Raw genomic sequence first — 15,655 nt, forward strand, 5'->3', positions numbered from 1 at the left:
TCCTTTGTGGGCAAATTGTCAAACTTTGTCAAAGTCTAAAATTTTCTGGATTTATGGTGCTTTCAAGACAACTGGGAACACTGACGTCAGTGATCTTTAGGTCGGAGCGCTAGAAAGAAGCCCGATTTCCCGACTTGGAATTCTGAGTTGGATGACCATTGAAAACGTACCCCCCCGCTCCACTGAATAGCAGGCTAGTGATTAATTTGCAACGCTTGCAGTTAGCCACGGATTCCTTCCACAACACTCATTGTTGAATTTGCGATTTCCAACTTGTGTAATGTTTGTCGAATGGCCTATGAGCACCGATACCTTTGATCTATAATTTCTCTACATATGACAAGGATTAAAAAAAGATTTGCCAGTAGATTGTCATCTTGATTCATGATGATGACTGCTAGAGATTGAATGTATGATGTTGACAGTCCAATCAAAGCTGCGGTAGATATAACGTGATTTGACAATTTTGTCTGTGGCCAATCACCTTGAGCCTTCTTGGATGGGCACTTGTAATGTAACTATATGGCAGCACCCAAGGGGCCTGATTTTTCGAGCTCTGCCCATAGATTTTACTGTGACGTAGTGTTCCCATGAGTAACAGAACACTGAGCCAACCATGGCGCAACTAGAGAACATTACCAACCCCAACGCTCCGTATTTTCCACTAGCTGCACCACCACCACAGAAAGCACTGAGCTAGGCTGAAACACCTGCATTTTGGAGCTGCCTTACTCAAGAAAGCAAAAGAGACCATGTTTGTAAGCAGCTTTATTAACTCAATTATGTTTTTATTTTATTTTACATTGTTTGCAAACTGATGTGATACATATTAAAGCCAAAATAACAGACACTTTTTAATTTTTGCTGAACGGGGCTCTGCCACACCTGCCCTGAATTAAGGGTCGCCACTGGAGCTGAATCAATAGGTCAGAAACACTGATTTAGCAAATATATTTATCCAACCAGAATCCCTTTGTTTTACTTTATTCAACTAAAGAAAATAATTTAACCTTCATACATAATTTGTATTTATTAAAAAAAACACTTGCTATAATATAGACACAAGATTGAGAAAGAGGCTACAACAAAACAATTTATTACGACATGACAAAGTACCATAGTATTATAGTAGAGCTGTTTGCCGGGGGAGACTAGCATCTCTTCTCTAGCATAACAAAGTACCATAGTATTATAGTAGAGCTGTTTGCCGGGGGAGACTAGCATCTCTTCTCTAGCATAACAAAGTACCATAGTATTATAGTAGAGCTGTTTGCCGGGGGAGACTAGCATCTCTTCTCTAGCATGACAAAGTACCATAGTATTATAGTAGAGCTGTTTGCCGGGGGAGACTAGCATCTCCTCTCTAGCATGACAAAGTACCATAGTATTATAGTAGAGCTGTTTGCCGGGGGAGACTAGCATCTCTTCTCTAGCATTGTCTCTTCTCTAGCGTAATCCAAATACCCTTCTCTGGTCGGAGTATGAGGTCACCCAGAGGTCTCAGCTCCTCTCGGCTCTGGCAGGCCCGCACGGAGAAGTGACGCAACACCGAAGACAGCACCACCTTCTCCTCCATCATGGCAAACCGCTGGCCTGGAGACAAAGGACATACGGACATGCATGTGAGGACACCATACACTGACATAGGCCTTTTCCGAATACCCATACTTGTGTTCTAAATAGTAGGCTTTTTGGGTATGAGACATTTCGAAATTTGCGTATGCTTTAAATGTCATACTAATTTTGTATTTTTATCAAGTAGAATTTGCTGCACTCTCACAGGTGTTTCAAACAGCTGATAATCAAAATAGGGGACACGCTCTACAAAAATGAATGAATGGCGGGAATCAAGCTCACTTGCGCATTCAGATGAAGCCTTCTCAGTATGGGTGAGTGGTAGGATTATATTTGTTGCTTACTGCATACTTTTTTACTGAACAGTATGTTCAAAATAGTATGAAGTATTAGTACACAGTCTGTAGTTCTAGTAAGTAGTAGGCAATACAGATTCAGACAGAGTAGACAACAGTCTGACCGTAAAATCAGACAACTGTTTCCTTTCATTCAGCTTTTGTGAGTCTCTCTCTTTGTCACTCTCTCGGTCCTCTCTACCCCCCCACTCTATCATCTTAAGGAGAGAGACAATCTGTCTCATTCAGTGTGTGGGAGACAGGGCTGATTGGCGGCAGCGGCTCTACTCTCAGGAGATGGAGAGTCAGTGCTCCTTTGCTCCTCCTCGCTAAATGGATGATTGATTCTTGAGGAAGAGTGGGCTCTTAAAGGGAATGGGAGCGTAAATGAGGTAAGTGAGGAAGCTGTTTCATAATAAGTGTTGGCTTTATTGCAATGTGACCCATCAGGGAAGGTGCAGCGCTCTGCTTCTAAATTGAGCTTCTCCTTTCAGTTTCTTTTTCACTTCCTGAAGCCAGACTGTGGGTCAAAATCATTTAGCTGGGTCCTTGCCCTTTGTCTGTACCATTGCAATCATTTTGATATATAATGGTTTGTATATTAGACCCATATTAAGAGGAGAGAGGGATATGAATGGTAATATGTCCTGAGCAAACCGATGCAGTTCCTGGGTCCAGCGGAGAAGGGGATGTATGCGTAGGGATGTCGTCCTGTGCTGTTCTCTGTCAGGAAACGCTCTGGCCGGAACTCCTCGGGATCCGGGAAGTATCGTGGATCGCGGTGCAGGGCGAAGGGAATGATCAGGGCATTCACTCCTTTAGGAATTTTAAAGCCATCTGCAATGGGAGGATATTAAGTATCAGTCATGGAATTAAATGTAATTCATTTCTAACTGTGGGCTCATTGTACTGACAGTTGCATTGAACATTATGTCAATATTTTCTACCTGCAGTAAAACACTGACTTGTATTAAGCAAGGATGTTGCTTGGTCACACAGTGGAATCAAAGCTCAGTCCTTTGGCAAAGAGTGACATGTACCCATACTCAGACTAACAGATGCTTGCCCACCCTGAGAAGGAAGACCGGATTACTAACACTGTGATTTCGCCACTGAGTCGACAAATCTGTATTTCCTCTAAAACTACAGTTATGCTCATATTCAGAGATAACAGGAAGTGCATATCATTTTCTAATTAGTCTCACAGTGAAATCCATCCATCTGCTTGCGCCTTGGTTTTAATGCTTTAGAAAATGCTTTTACTGCAATTTAATTTTAATTTTACCTTTAATTTACTAGGCAAGTCAGTTAAGAACAAATTCTTATTTTCAATGATGGCCTAAGAACAGTGGGTTAACTGCCTGTTCAGGGGCAGAACAACAGATTTGTACCTTGTCAGCTCAGGGATTCGAACTTGCAACCTTTCATGCTCTAACCACTAGGCTACCCTGCCGCAAGCGGAGAGAATGGAGAACAATATAATAATAATAATATATGCCATTTAGCTGACGCTTTTATCCAAAGCGACTTACAGTCATGTGTGCATACATTCTACGTATGGGTGGTCCCGGGAATCGAACCCACTACCCTGGCGTTACAAGCGCCATGCTCTACCAACTGAGCCACAGAAGGACCAGGCTGCTAGAGCTGACAAATACAAGTGACGTGCCGTTTCAATGAGATGGAGATGACACCCGTGGATTCAAACAGTGAGGATCTTAGTCTGCTGCCATTTTACAGGTAAAGGTGCACTTTGGCACAATCTGCTGCCACCTACTGATGTGACAGTTGTCGCTTACGGTGCGTGCGAACATGGGCACGGCAGGGAAGAGGCGAAGGGTCTCCTTGATGACGCATTCAAGGTAACGTAACTTCTTCAGGTCATCGACGGTGACGGAACGGTTGGAGGAACCTGGGTGGGTAAAAGAGGGACATATGGATGGGATTTCATAATACAATGGTCACATGCGAAAAGGAGAGAACAGGAATATGAATGTAAAGCAGTAGTGAGACAGAGAGATACGTGGCTATATGTAAAACAACTGTCACATGGGATGAGGAGAGAACAGGAATATGAATGAAAAGGAGTATATTTACCAAACACCACTTGGAGCTCCTCCTGGACCTTGGTCTGGACCTCAGGGTAGGATCCCAGTAGGTGAAGGGCCCAGTTCATAGAGGCTGCTGTGGTGTCATGGCCCTATGAACACACAATCATTCAGAAGAGCGCATTAGGGTTGTGTTGAATAGTGTGCCATTTGGGACATAACCCATGTGCAGTTAGTTGTCTAATGTACATCAAGTAATTTCAAGTAAAAGAGGAACTATCCCACCTACAGTATGAAATGTTGTTCGATTGCAAAGGGCCTCAGTGGAGTCACATGCTAAATGTGTGAGCATATTGGTGTTGGGTTTCGTTACACTACCTCAAACATAAAGGTGTCCACCTCCTCTTGGATATCACTATGGCTCAAGTAATTTCCCTCGTCATCAGTGGCTTTTAACAGCATGTCCAGGAAGGCAAGTCTTCTCCTTTTGATGCCATGGTCAGATTCACTGTCAGAACCTGCATTCTCCATGCTTTCTGCTCTCTCCTTGATCACCTGGAGATTACACAAACATTAATACCATACATTTATATTTCATTTTTGTTCAAAATAAATCTGTGCCAATAGCCATGCTAACAAGATGATTATTACAATATATAACAGATGATAGTCAGTCGACTGGAATCCTTTCTGACCTGTTATATATTGTTATGTCCATTTTGTTAGCATGATCATTTTTGGCAGTCCAAACCACAAACACTTAGACATACAATAGGTTCCTTAAAGACCTCAGTAGATCTACTCACACTCTGAGTGAATGAATGGAGGATCCTCAGTCTATTGTCATGGTCCTTCCCCTCCCATAACAGACTGTAGATGAAGTCTGGCCAATACCAGGGAGCTCTCTGGCGACGTCCGATGATGTCACTCATTCTGTAAAGAAAGCTCAGTAAATCTAACAGAAACACCAAGGAATGTAGACAGGGTGTAGACATGTGTAGACAGGGTGTAGACAGGGTGTAGACAGGGTGTAGACAGTGTATAAGACCATGTCATGATGGTTTATTAACATGTTAATACTTACTTGTACACACTGCGGACGTACTCAGACTCGCTGTTACTTTGTGCGTAGATGTTCTTTCCCATTGCCGTTTCTAAAACAAAAACAAACAATAGGAAACATTGTGTCATCATTAGCATTTATTTACAAATTACTTTGATCAGATTTGGAGAGTGGATTTTTACAGTGCCATTCCAAAATCAGTCACTCACCACAAATAATGTCCAAAGCACAGAGTGTGATGTAGCTAAAACAGTTGAATGGATCTCCTCCAGCCTGCTTCTCCAGTTTCTGTGTTAAAACCTCAGCCTGCTCATTCATCACCTCCAGAAACTCAGCCAAGATGGAGAAATGGAATGTCGGGGTCAACATCTTCCTTCTGCCACGCCACTTATCCCCTGTGCTGTTAGAGTCAGGACAGAGAGAACATCACTTACCCCTGTGCTGTTAGAGGCAGGACAGAGAGAACATCACTTACCCCTGTGCTGTTAGAGGCAGGACAGAGAGAACATCACTTACCCCTGTGCTGTTAGAGTCAGGACAGAGAGAACATCACTTACCCCTGTGCTGTTAGAGGCAGGACAGAGAGAACATCACTTACCCCTGTGCTGTTAGAGTCAGGACAGAGAGAACATCACTTACCCCTGTGCTGTTAGAGGCAGGACAGAGAGAACATCACTTACCCCTGTGCTGTTAGAGTCAGGACAGAGAGAACATCACTTACCCCTGTGCTGTTAGAGGCAGGACAGAGAGAACATCACTTACCCCTGTGCTGTTAGAGGCAGGACAGAGAGAACATCACTTACCCCTGTGCTGTTAGAGTCAGGACAGAGAGAACATCACTTACCCCTGTGCTGTTAGAGGCAGGACAGAGAATTACCTCGAGTATTTCCCAAATGACACCCTATTCTTTATACAGCCGAATTGTTTATACAGCCATATTCTTTATACAGCCCTATTCTTTATACAGCCCAATTGTTTATACAGCCCAATTGTTTATACAGCCCAATTGTTTATACAGCCCTATTGGCCCTGGCTAAAAGTAGTGCACTATGGCCTGCTGAGTGGTGCAGCGGTCTAAGGCACTGCATCGCAGTGCTGGAGGCAACACTACAGATCCGGGTTCGATCCCGGGCTGTGTCGCAGCCGGCCATGACCAGGAGACCAATGAAGTGGTGCACAATTGGCCCAGTGTCGTCCGGGTTAGGGGAGGATTTGGCTGGCTGGAATGTCGGTTGCCAGCTAGATGGTGTTTCCTCTGACACATTGGTGCGGCTGGGTTGTGGGTTAAGCGAGCAGTGTGTCAAGAAGCAGTGAGGCTTGGCAGGATCGTGTTTGGCTCTCATGGCTCTTGACCCTCGCCTCTCCTGAGACAGTATGGGAGTTGCAACGATGGAACAAGACTAACTACCAATTGGATATAACAAAAATAATTTGTGACTATAATTCAACTATAATGGGAATAAGGTGCCATTTGGGATGCAACCAACACTGAATCAGAGGGCTGCCTTAAATCGACAGCGATATTTATGGAATCAGTTTAAAGTCCTCATTCCCAATACTGTTTTTGATAATGGGGGAAGAAAGGAAGAGGAAAATGACCTACCTGGTGAGCAGGCCAGTCCCAAGCCAAGGCTGCATAAACCTATAGAAATAGGCCTTGTCTATGTGTTTGGAACTGTGCAGAATCCCCTTGGAAGAGAACAAATGAAATGAGAACAGATCCAGAAAAACAGACCAGAATTAACAAAAGATTGGAAGACTAGCTGTCGTCATGACGTCAGCTAATGGGGATCCGAATTAAGTTTAAACATTAAAGTTATGCTCAATGGATAGGTAATGTGCTATATCTCTGACAGTATCTGATGATTATCCAGTCAGCGTCAGCAGTAATACAGGTAGTAAAAAAGTCCCAGCAGTGTGGTAATTACCTCCACAGTCTCTGCATGAAACAAGACCACCAATGGCAGGGGTCCAACCCAAACCTTCAGCAATGGTAAATGTCTGAACTCCTTAGTGCCTTCAATAATCTGGTTGAAGAAATCTACCAAAAAATAAAAAGTAATGCTATTGCATTTGTTACTTGGGAAATATTAGATAGCCTAACCTAAATACAGCTCAGAAGAGAGGATCTTACCTCCTGCATTAGTGCTGAACAGAAGTGCATTCCCAATGATTGGATAAGCTCCATCCACTCCAGGGATTGGCCTCAAATCGTTCCAGTCCTGAAAGTATTTCTTCAGTGGATGGTACATGATGCAGGCCAACAGAACAATCAGAAGGACCAGACATATGATCCCCAGCGTGTATGTTCCAGACATAATCACCATCTTGGTTTAATGTAGCAGTCTGCTATGTTGTGAAATCCCTCTGATCTGTATGCGGAGCAGCTTTTGATGGACTTTAGACTGGTTATGCACTTCTCCTTTGGCACAGTTAACCGTACGGGTACTGGAACCTCGACTCTCATGCTGCTACAGTGTGAGAAACTGGGTCATGTTGGCTGCAGCAGTTAAGTGAGGGGTGGAATGATGGGGATGGGTAATGTGAAAACAAAGGTTGGCTGTGTAATGATAGCAATTACACAATCTGTGTGTGTGTGCATGTAGTAGTTAATAGTTATTTTCTCTTCTCCTCTGACATTGACTCATGGGGTAACTAAACCACAACTACAGTATCATTTGCACACTGATTAGATAAGCTAATTCCACTCCAGAAATACAATTGTGCATGTAACAGAAATAGCCATTTATTGCATTTCAAAATTATATTGTTACAATTTCAAAACAATATTTGAATGAATGATCATTCCTTGAAAAAACTAGGGTTTTCAAGACACTGACATTTCTGTAGAAAACATACAAGTAGGACCTAGTTCATGTTTTTCCTCCTAACATGGCTCATTTACCAAATGCATTTAGCCACATTGAAATTAGATTTAGTAATGACCTCGTGTTAAGAAGCAGCTAATAATCTGTATAAATGTTATGGTTTCATCAATCAATGTAATAATAAAAAACATTGTATTGAGAATAGTTTAGCCAAATGGAAATCCAATTGGACCCTTCTTGCTGTTGTTTCCATAAATCCCGGTTATGACTACATAGAATACAGCTACGGATGAGATTTACCATTGAACTTCCGCAAGAGTGAGGATTTACGTTTTGAAGCCAGATGATGAGTCTGAGTTGGATATCGCCACATGCGCAACATCGCAAGACTTCCGGGAATGCTTGAGAACTAGACCAAGCAGACCAGGCCAGGGTTTGGGGTTTATAGAAGACGAAGCAGACCAGGCCAGGGTTTGGAGTTTATAGAAGACCAAGCAGACCAGGCCAGGGTTTGGGGTCCATGAGAGAAGAGAAATTCTTCCTTACTTCTCGAAATCTAAAGGCACAACTTATGAGACAATGTCTTAAGTAGTTGAACATGTTATTACTCCAACCAAGTGAAAGTGACACGTTTTCATTTTAGTCAAAAATAGCTTTATATTAAAGGAGTCCCTTTGATTTGATGGTATGCACATGCGAAGTTCGGCACGTGGCGACCGTTAAACCTGATGATGTGTTTCTGCACGAGCTTAGCTAGCCAACGTCGCCATGACATAGAAATCCCTGATCACAGTTGTAGGCTATTGGAGAAGCAGTTTCTGCCTTTTTATTTTAAATACTTTTTTTTACCACTTTTTTTTTACCACACGACCCTGCCAAGCCGCACTGCTTCTTGACACACTGCTTGCTTAACCCGGAAGCCAGCCGCACCAATGTGTCAGAGGAAATACCGTCTAGCTGGCGACTGAAGTCAGCTTGCAATTGCCTGGCCTGCCACAAGGAGTCGCTAGAGGGTGATGGGACAAGGACATCCCAGCCGGCCAAACCCCTAACCCGGACAACGCTAGGCCAATTGTGCCCACCTCATGGGTCTCCCAGTCGCAGCCGGCAGCGACACAGCATGGGATTTAACCTGGGTCTGTAGTGACACCTCAATCACTGTAATGCAGTGCCTAAGACTGCTGCGACACTCGGGAGGCCTCATATTGTACTGTATTTGATATCACTTAGATTTTCACAAAAAAACAATCAATATTTCACTGGCGATTGTTGATTTTGGATGAAATATCAGCGTACGATTGCTTGTATGCATAGACACTGCTTCACAATGCTAGCTAGCTTGCAAAATCAACATCTAGGTAAACAAACAGTAGTGGACAATGTATTTAATCACATTTGTCCTATCCTGTAATTGCTCATGCCACATAAATAAACTACAATGTATCTAATTAAAACGGCAGATATAAAATATAACCAAGCAGATTTGTCCTGCTAAATGCCATTGCAACCTAAATGTGCTATTTTCAAATTAAAACCTTGTCCTTATTGTCCACCCGTTATCTGCACATTGCGGTCTTACCTCTAGATAGCCACTGTCAGGGAGGCTAGCTAACTATCACCACAGCAATGGCTTCAAAACGTAAGTCCAAACTCTTGTTTTAGTTCTATGGTAAATCTCACCGTAGCTGTACTTCATCAAGTCACACCCATTAATTCCAATTGTTGGTGTTCCTGATGCATTCTGGTCTTCCTGTCTGGACTGTGCTCCTATGACAACACCACCTGGAGTCTCTTCTTCACATGACCAGGAAACCGACCAAACACTTTACGTTGATGAGGAACACCTGGATAAGTTTTATACTTCCGTTAAACTACAGTAGAAATGACATGCTTAATTACTGCTTAATTTCCTTTTCCATTCAATTCACTTTTCTCATCTCCCTCTACTTATCTACCAACTAGCAATTTTCCTGTGCACATCAATCTACGAGCAGCACATTGCACTAAACCTTACTAGTGATGAAGAAAAAAAATCAATAGTTACATATCGCAATATAGTTTATTATATGGTTACATGAACCTTTTTTTGCTAGGTAGCGTTAGCTAGCGGTAGTTGGCTGTACCTGTGCCAAAACTCTGGTGTTTTTCATCCTATAGCTTGTTTTCCATCGCCACTTTTATATTTCCCTGACTGATCAAAACTCATGTTCTCATGGCCCTCTGGTGAGCGATATGTCTGGAACATCAAATCGGAGGGTAAAAAACGCAGTATCGAATCACAATACATATCGTATCGACACCTAAGTATGGTGATAATATGATAGAGGTGCCTCAGTATGGTGGTGATATGGTATCGTGAGGTCCCTCAGTATGGTGATATGGTATCGTGAGGTCCCTCAGTATGGTGATATGGTATCGTGAGGTCCCTCAGTATGGTGGTGATATGGTATCGTGAGGTCCCTCAGTATGGTGGTGATATGGTATCGTGAGGTCCCTCAGTATGGTGGTGATATGGTATCGTGAGGTCCCTCAGTATGGTGGTGATATGGTATCGTGAGGTCCCTCAGTATGGTGGTGATATGGTATCGTGAGGTCCCTCAGTATGGTGGTGATATGGTATTGTGAGGTCCCTCAGTATGGTGGTGATATGGTATCGTGAGGTCCCCCAGTATGGTGGTGATATGGTATCGTGACGTCCCTCAGTATGGTGGTGATATGGTATCGTGACGTCCCTCAGTATGGTGGTGATATGGTATCGTGAGGTCCCTCAGTATGGTGGTGATATGGTATCGTGAGGTCCCTCAGTATGGTGATATGGTATCGTGAGGTCCCTCAGTATGGTGGTGATATGGTATCGTGAGGTCCCTCGGTATGGTGGTGATATGGTATCGTGAGGTCCCTCGGTATGATGGTGATATGGTATCGTGAGGTCCCTCAGTGTGGTGGTGATATGGTATCGTGAGGTCCCCCAGTATGGTGGTGATATGGTATCGTGAGGTCCCTCAGTATGGTGGTGATATGGTATCGTGACGTCCCTCAGTATGGTGGTGATATGGTATCGTGAGGTCCCTCAGTATGGTGGTGATATGGTATCGTGAGGTCCCTCAGTATGGTGATATGGTATCGTGAGGTCCCTCAGTATGGTGGTGATATGGTATCGTGAGGTCCCTCGGTATGGTGGTGATATGGTATCGTGAGGTCCCTCGGTATGATGGTGATATGGTATCGTGAGGTCCCTCAGTGTGGTGGTGATATGGTATCGTGAGGTCCCTCAGTATGGTGGTGATATGGTATCGTGAGGTCCCTCAGTATGGTGGTGATATGGTATCGTGAGGTCCCTCAGTATGGTGGTGATATGGTATCGTGAGGTCCCTCAGTATGGTGGTGATATGGTATCGTGAGGTCCCTCAGTATGATGGTGATATGGTATCGTGAGGTCCCTCAGTATGGTGGTGATATGGTATCGTGAGGTCCCTCAGTATGGTGGTGATATGGTATCGTGAGGTCCCTCAGTATGGTGGTGATATGGTATCGTGAGGTCCCTCAGTATGGTGGTGATATGGTATCGTGAGGTCCCTCAGTATGGTGGTGATATGGTATCGTGAGGTCCCTCAGTATGGTGGTGATATGGTATCGTGAGGTCCCTCAGTATGGTGGTGATATGGTATCGTGAGGTCCCTCAGTATGGTGGTGATATGGTATCGTGAGGTCCCTCAGTATGGTGGTGATATGGTATCGTGAGGTCTCTCAGTATGGTGGTGATATGGTATCGTGAGGTCCTCAGTATGGTGGTGATATGGTATCGTGAGGTCCCTCAGTATGGTGGTGATATGGTATCGTGAGGTCCCTCAGTATGGTGGTGATATGGTATCGTGAGGTCCCTCAGTATGGTGGTGATATGGTATCGTGACGTCCCTCGGTATGATGGTGATATGGTATCGTGAGGTCCCTCAGTGTGGTGGTGATATGGTATCGTGAGGTCCCTCAGTATGGTGGTGATATGGTATCGTGAGGTCCCTCAGTATGGTGGTGATATGGTATTGTGACGTCCCTCAGTATGGTGGTGATATGGTATCGTGAGGTCCCTCAGTATGGTGGTGATATGGTATCGTGAGGTCCCTCAGTATGGTGATATGGTATCGTGATGTGCCTCAGTATGGTGGTGATATGGTATCGTGAGGTCCCTCAGTATGGTGGTGATATGGTATCGTGAGGTCCCTCAGTATGGTGGTAATATGGTATCGTGAGGTCCCTCAGTATGGTGATATGGTATCGTGACGGCCCTCAGTATGGTGATACGGTATCGTGACGGCCCTCAGTATGGTGATATGGTATCGTGAGGTGCCTCAGTATGGTGATATGGTATCGTGAGGTCCCTCAGTATGGTGATATGGTATCGTGAGGTGCCTCAGTATGGTGGTGATATGGTATCGTGAGGTGCCTCAGTATGGTGATATGGTATCGTGAGGTCCCTCAGTATGGTGGTGATATGGTATCGTGAGGTCCCTCGGTATGGTGGTGATATGGTATCGTGAGGTCCCTCGGTATGATGGTGATATGGTATCGTGAGGTCCCTCAGTGTGGTGGTGATATGGTATCGTGAGGTCCCTCAGTATGGTGGTGATATGGTATCGTGAGGTCCCTCAGTATGGTGGTGATATGGTATCGTGAGGTCCCTCAGTATGGTGGTGATATGGTATCGTGAGGTCCCTCAGTATGGTGGTGATATGGTATCGTGAGGTCCCTCAGTATGGTGGTGATATGGTATCGTGAGGTCCCTCAGTATGGTGGTGATATGGTATCGTGAGGTCCCTCAGTATGGTGGTGATATGGTATCGTGAGGTCCCTCAGTATGGTGGTGATATGGTATCGTGAGGTCCCTCAGTATGGTGGTGATATGGTATCGTGAGGTCCCTCAGTATGGTGGTGATATGGTATCGTGAGGTCCCTCAGTATGGTGGTGATATGGTATCGTGAGGTCCCTCAGTGTGGTGGTGATATGGTATCGTGAGGTCCCTCAGTATGGTGGTGATATGGTATCGTGAGGTCCCTCAGTATGGTGGTGATATGGTATTGTGACGTCCCTCAGTATGGTGGTGATATGGTATCGTGAGGTCCCTCAGTATGGTGGTGATATGGTATCGTGAGGTCCCTCAGTATGGTGATATGGTATCGTGATGTGCCTCAGTATGGTGGTGATATGGTATCGTGAGGTCCCTCAGTATGGTGGTGATATGGTATCGTGAGTTCCCTCAGTATGGTGGTGATATGGTATCGTGACGTCCCTCAGTATGGTGGTAATATGGTATGGTGAGGTCCCTCAGTATGGTGATATGGTGGTGATATATGGTATCGTGAGGTCCCTCAGTATGGTGATATGGTATCGTGGGTCCCTCAGTATGGTGATATGGTATCGTGAGGTCCCTCAGTATGTGGTGGTGAGGTCCCTCAGTATGGTGATATGGTATCGTGAGGTCCCTCAGTATGGTGGTGATATGGTATCGTGACGGCCCTCAGTATGGTGATATGGTATCGTGACGGCCCTCAGTATGGTGATATGGTATCGTGAGGTGCCTCAGTATGGTGATATGGTATCGTGAGGTCCCTCAGTATGGTGATATGGTATCGTGAGGTGCCTCAGTATGGTGGTGATATGGTATCGTGAGGTGCCTCAGTATGGTGATATGGTATCGTGAGGTCCCTCAGTATGGTGATATGGTATGGTGAGGTGCCTCAGTATGGTGATATGGTATCGTGACATCCCTCAGTATGTTGGTGATATGGTATCGTGAGGTCCCTCAGTATGGTGATATGGTATCGTGAGGTGCCTCAGTATGGTGGTGATATGGTATCGTGAGGTCCCTCAGTATGGTGGTATAGTATATGCCATTTAGATACGCTTTTATCCAAGTATGGTGACTTACAGTCATGTGGTGATACATTCTGAGGTCCCTCATGGGTGGTGATATGGATCGAGGTCCCACTATGGTGGTGATATACAGGTCGCCATGCTCTGATATGGTACTGAGCCACAGTTGGTGGTGATGATATGGTATCGTGAGGTCCCTCAGTATGGTGGTGATATGGTATCGTGAGGTGCCTCAGTATGGTGATATGGTATCGTGAGGTGCCTCAGTATGGTGATATGGTATTGTGACGTCCCTCAGTATGGTGGTAATATGGTATGGTGAGGTCCCTCAGTATGGTGATATGGTATCGTGAGGTCCCTCAGTATGGTGATATGGTATCGTGAGGTCCCTCAGTATGGTGATATGGTATCGTGAGGTCCCTCAGTATGGTGGTGACATGGTATCGTGAGGTCCCTCAGTATGGTGGTAATATGGTATCGTGAGGTCCCTCAGTATGGTGGTAATATGGTATCGTGAGGTCCCTCAGTATGGTGGTAATATGGTATCGTGAGGTCCCTCAGTATGGTGGTAATATGGTATCGTGAGGTCCCTCTGTATGGTGGTAATATGGTATGGTCCCTCAGTATGGTGATATGGTATCGTGACGGCCCTCAGTATGGTGATATGGTATCGTGAGGTGCCTCAGTATGGTGATATGGTATCGTGAGGTCCCTCAGTATGGTGATATGGTATCGTGAGGTGCCTCAGTATGGTGATATGGTATCGTGAGGTCCCTCAGTATGGTGATATGGTATCGTGAGGTGCCTCAGTATGGTGATATGGTATCGTGACATCCCTCAGTATGTTGGTGATATGGTATCGTGAGGTCCCTCAGTATGGTGATATGGTATATTGAGGTGCCTCAGTATGGTGATATGGTATCGTGAGGTCCCTCAGTATGGTGATATGGTATCGTGAGGTGCCTCAGTATGGTGATATGGTATCGTGAGGTGCCTCAGTATGGTGATATGGTATCGTGACGTCCCTCAGTATGGTGGTGATATGGTATCGTGAGGTCCCTCAGTATGGTGATAATATGGTAATGTGAGGTCCCTCAGTATGATGGTGATAATATGGTATTGTGAGGTCCCTCAGTATGATGGTGATATGGTATCGTGAGGTCCCTCAGTATGATGGTGATATGGTATTGTGAGGTCCCTCAGTATGGTGGTGATATGGTATCGTGACGTCCCTCAGTATGGTGATAATATGGTATTGTGAGGTCCCTCAGTATGATGGTGATATGGTATCGTGACGTCCCTCAGTATGGTTATAATATGGTATTGTGAGGTCCCTCAGTATGGTGGTGATATGGTATCGTGAGGTCCCTCAGTATGGTGGTGATATGGTATCGTGAGGTCCCTCAGTATGGTGGTGATATGGTATCGTGAGGTCCCTCAGTATGGTGATATGGTATCGTGAGGTCCCTCAGTATGGTGATATGGTATCGTGAGGTCCCTCAGTATGGTGGTGATAATATGGTATCGTGAGGTCCCTCAGTATGGTGGTGATAGTATGGTATTGTGAGGTCCCTCAGTATGGTGATAATATGGTATCGTGAGGTCCCTCAGTATGGTGGTGATAATATGGTATCGTGAGGTCCCTCAGTATGGTGGTGATAGTATGGTATTGTGAGGTCCCTCAGTATGGTGATAATATGGTATCGTGAGGTCCCTCAGTATGGTGATGATATGGTATCGTGAGGTCCCTCAGTATGGTGGTGATATGGTATCGTGAGGTCCCTCAGTATGGTGGTGATATGGTATCGTGAGGTCCCTCAGTATGGTGGTGATATGGTATCGTGAGGTCCCTCAGTGTGGTGATTATATGGTATTGTGAGGTCCCTCAGTATGGTGGTGATATGGTATCGTGAGGTCCCCCAGTATGGTTATAATAT

General features: G+C 44.9%; 2 protein-coding genes across 8 annotated transcripts in view; both read right to left on the minus strand.

Annotated features, from left to right (window-relative positions):
- Positions 1-750: 750 nt before the first annotated feature.
- LOC118363290 (cytochrome P450 4V2) lies at positions 751-7,501 on the minus strand. 2 transcript variants are annotated; one of them, XM_052488040.1, is made up of 11 exons: positions 7,156-7,501; positions 6,950-7,062; positions 6,625-6,710; positions 5,231-5,421; positions 5,043-5,112; positions 4,765-4,891; positions 4,337-4,513; positions 4,008-4,110; positions 3,688-3,822; positions 2,568-2,747; positions 751-1,593 (listed from the first exon to the last, which is right to left on the minus strand). In XM_052488040.1, the coding sequence occupies exons 1-11, from the start codon at positions 7,346-7,348 to the stop codon at positions 1,430-1,432; spliced, it is 1,539 nt and encodes a 512-aa protein (XP_052344000.1). In that variant the 5' UTR covers positions 7,349-7,501; the 3' UTR covers positions 751-1,429. The 2 variants fall into 2 exon arrangements, with proteins under 2 accessions (XP_052344000.1, XP_052344001.1); XM_052488041.1 differs by lacking the exon at positions 6,950-7,062 and having other exon boundaries at positions 7,156-7,296.
- A 228-nt stretch (positions 7,502-7,729) lies between these two features.
- Positions 7,730-15,655, minus strand: part of fam149a (family with sequence similarity 149 member A) — a 28,686-nt gene continuing 20,760 nt past the window's right edge. For all 6 annotated transcript variants that reach the window (XR_008087372.1, XR_008087373.1, XM_035743990.2 and 3 more), the window contains one exon: positions 7,730-9,693. Coding sequence is in view for 4 of the 6 variants with exons in the window: in XM_035743990.2 (XP_035599883.1) it covers positions 9,617-9,693 (77 nt within the window). In the remaining 2 variants the exon portion in view is untranslated. The remainder of the gene's footprint in view (positions 9,694-15,655) is intronic.

The sequence above is a fragment of the Oncorhynchus keta genome, chromosome 30 (genome assembly GCF_023373465.1).
Source record: "Oncorhynchus keta strain PuntledgeMale-10-30-2019 chromosome 30, Oket_V2, whole genome shotgun sequence".
In the NCBI taxonomy this organism is placed as follows: Eukaryota; Metazoa; Chordata; class Actinopteri; order Salmoniformes; family Salmonidae; genus Oncorhynchus; species Oncorhynchus keta.

Coding starts and splice junctions, on each gene's coding strand:
- LOC118363290 (XM_052488040.1), bottom strand. CDS start 7,348: ATGGTGATTATGTCTGGAACATACACGCTGGGGATCATATGTCTGGTC. Junction 7,063..7,155: donor GTTCAGCACTAATGCAGGAG/GTAAGATCCTCT, acceptor ATTTTTTGGTAG/ATTTCTTCAACCAGATTATT. Junction 3,823..4,007: donor GGAGCTCCAAGTGGTGTTTG/GTAAATATACTC, acceptor TTACCCACCCAG/GTTCCTCCAACCGTTCCGTC.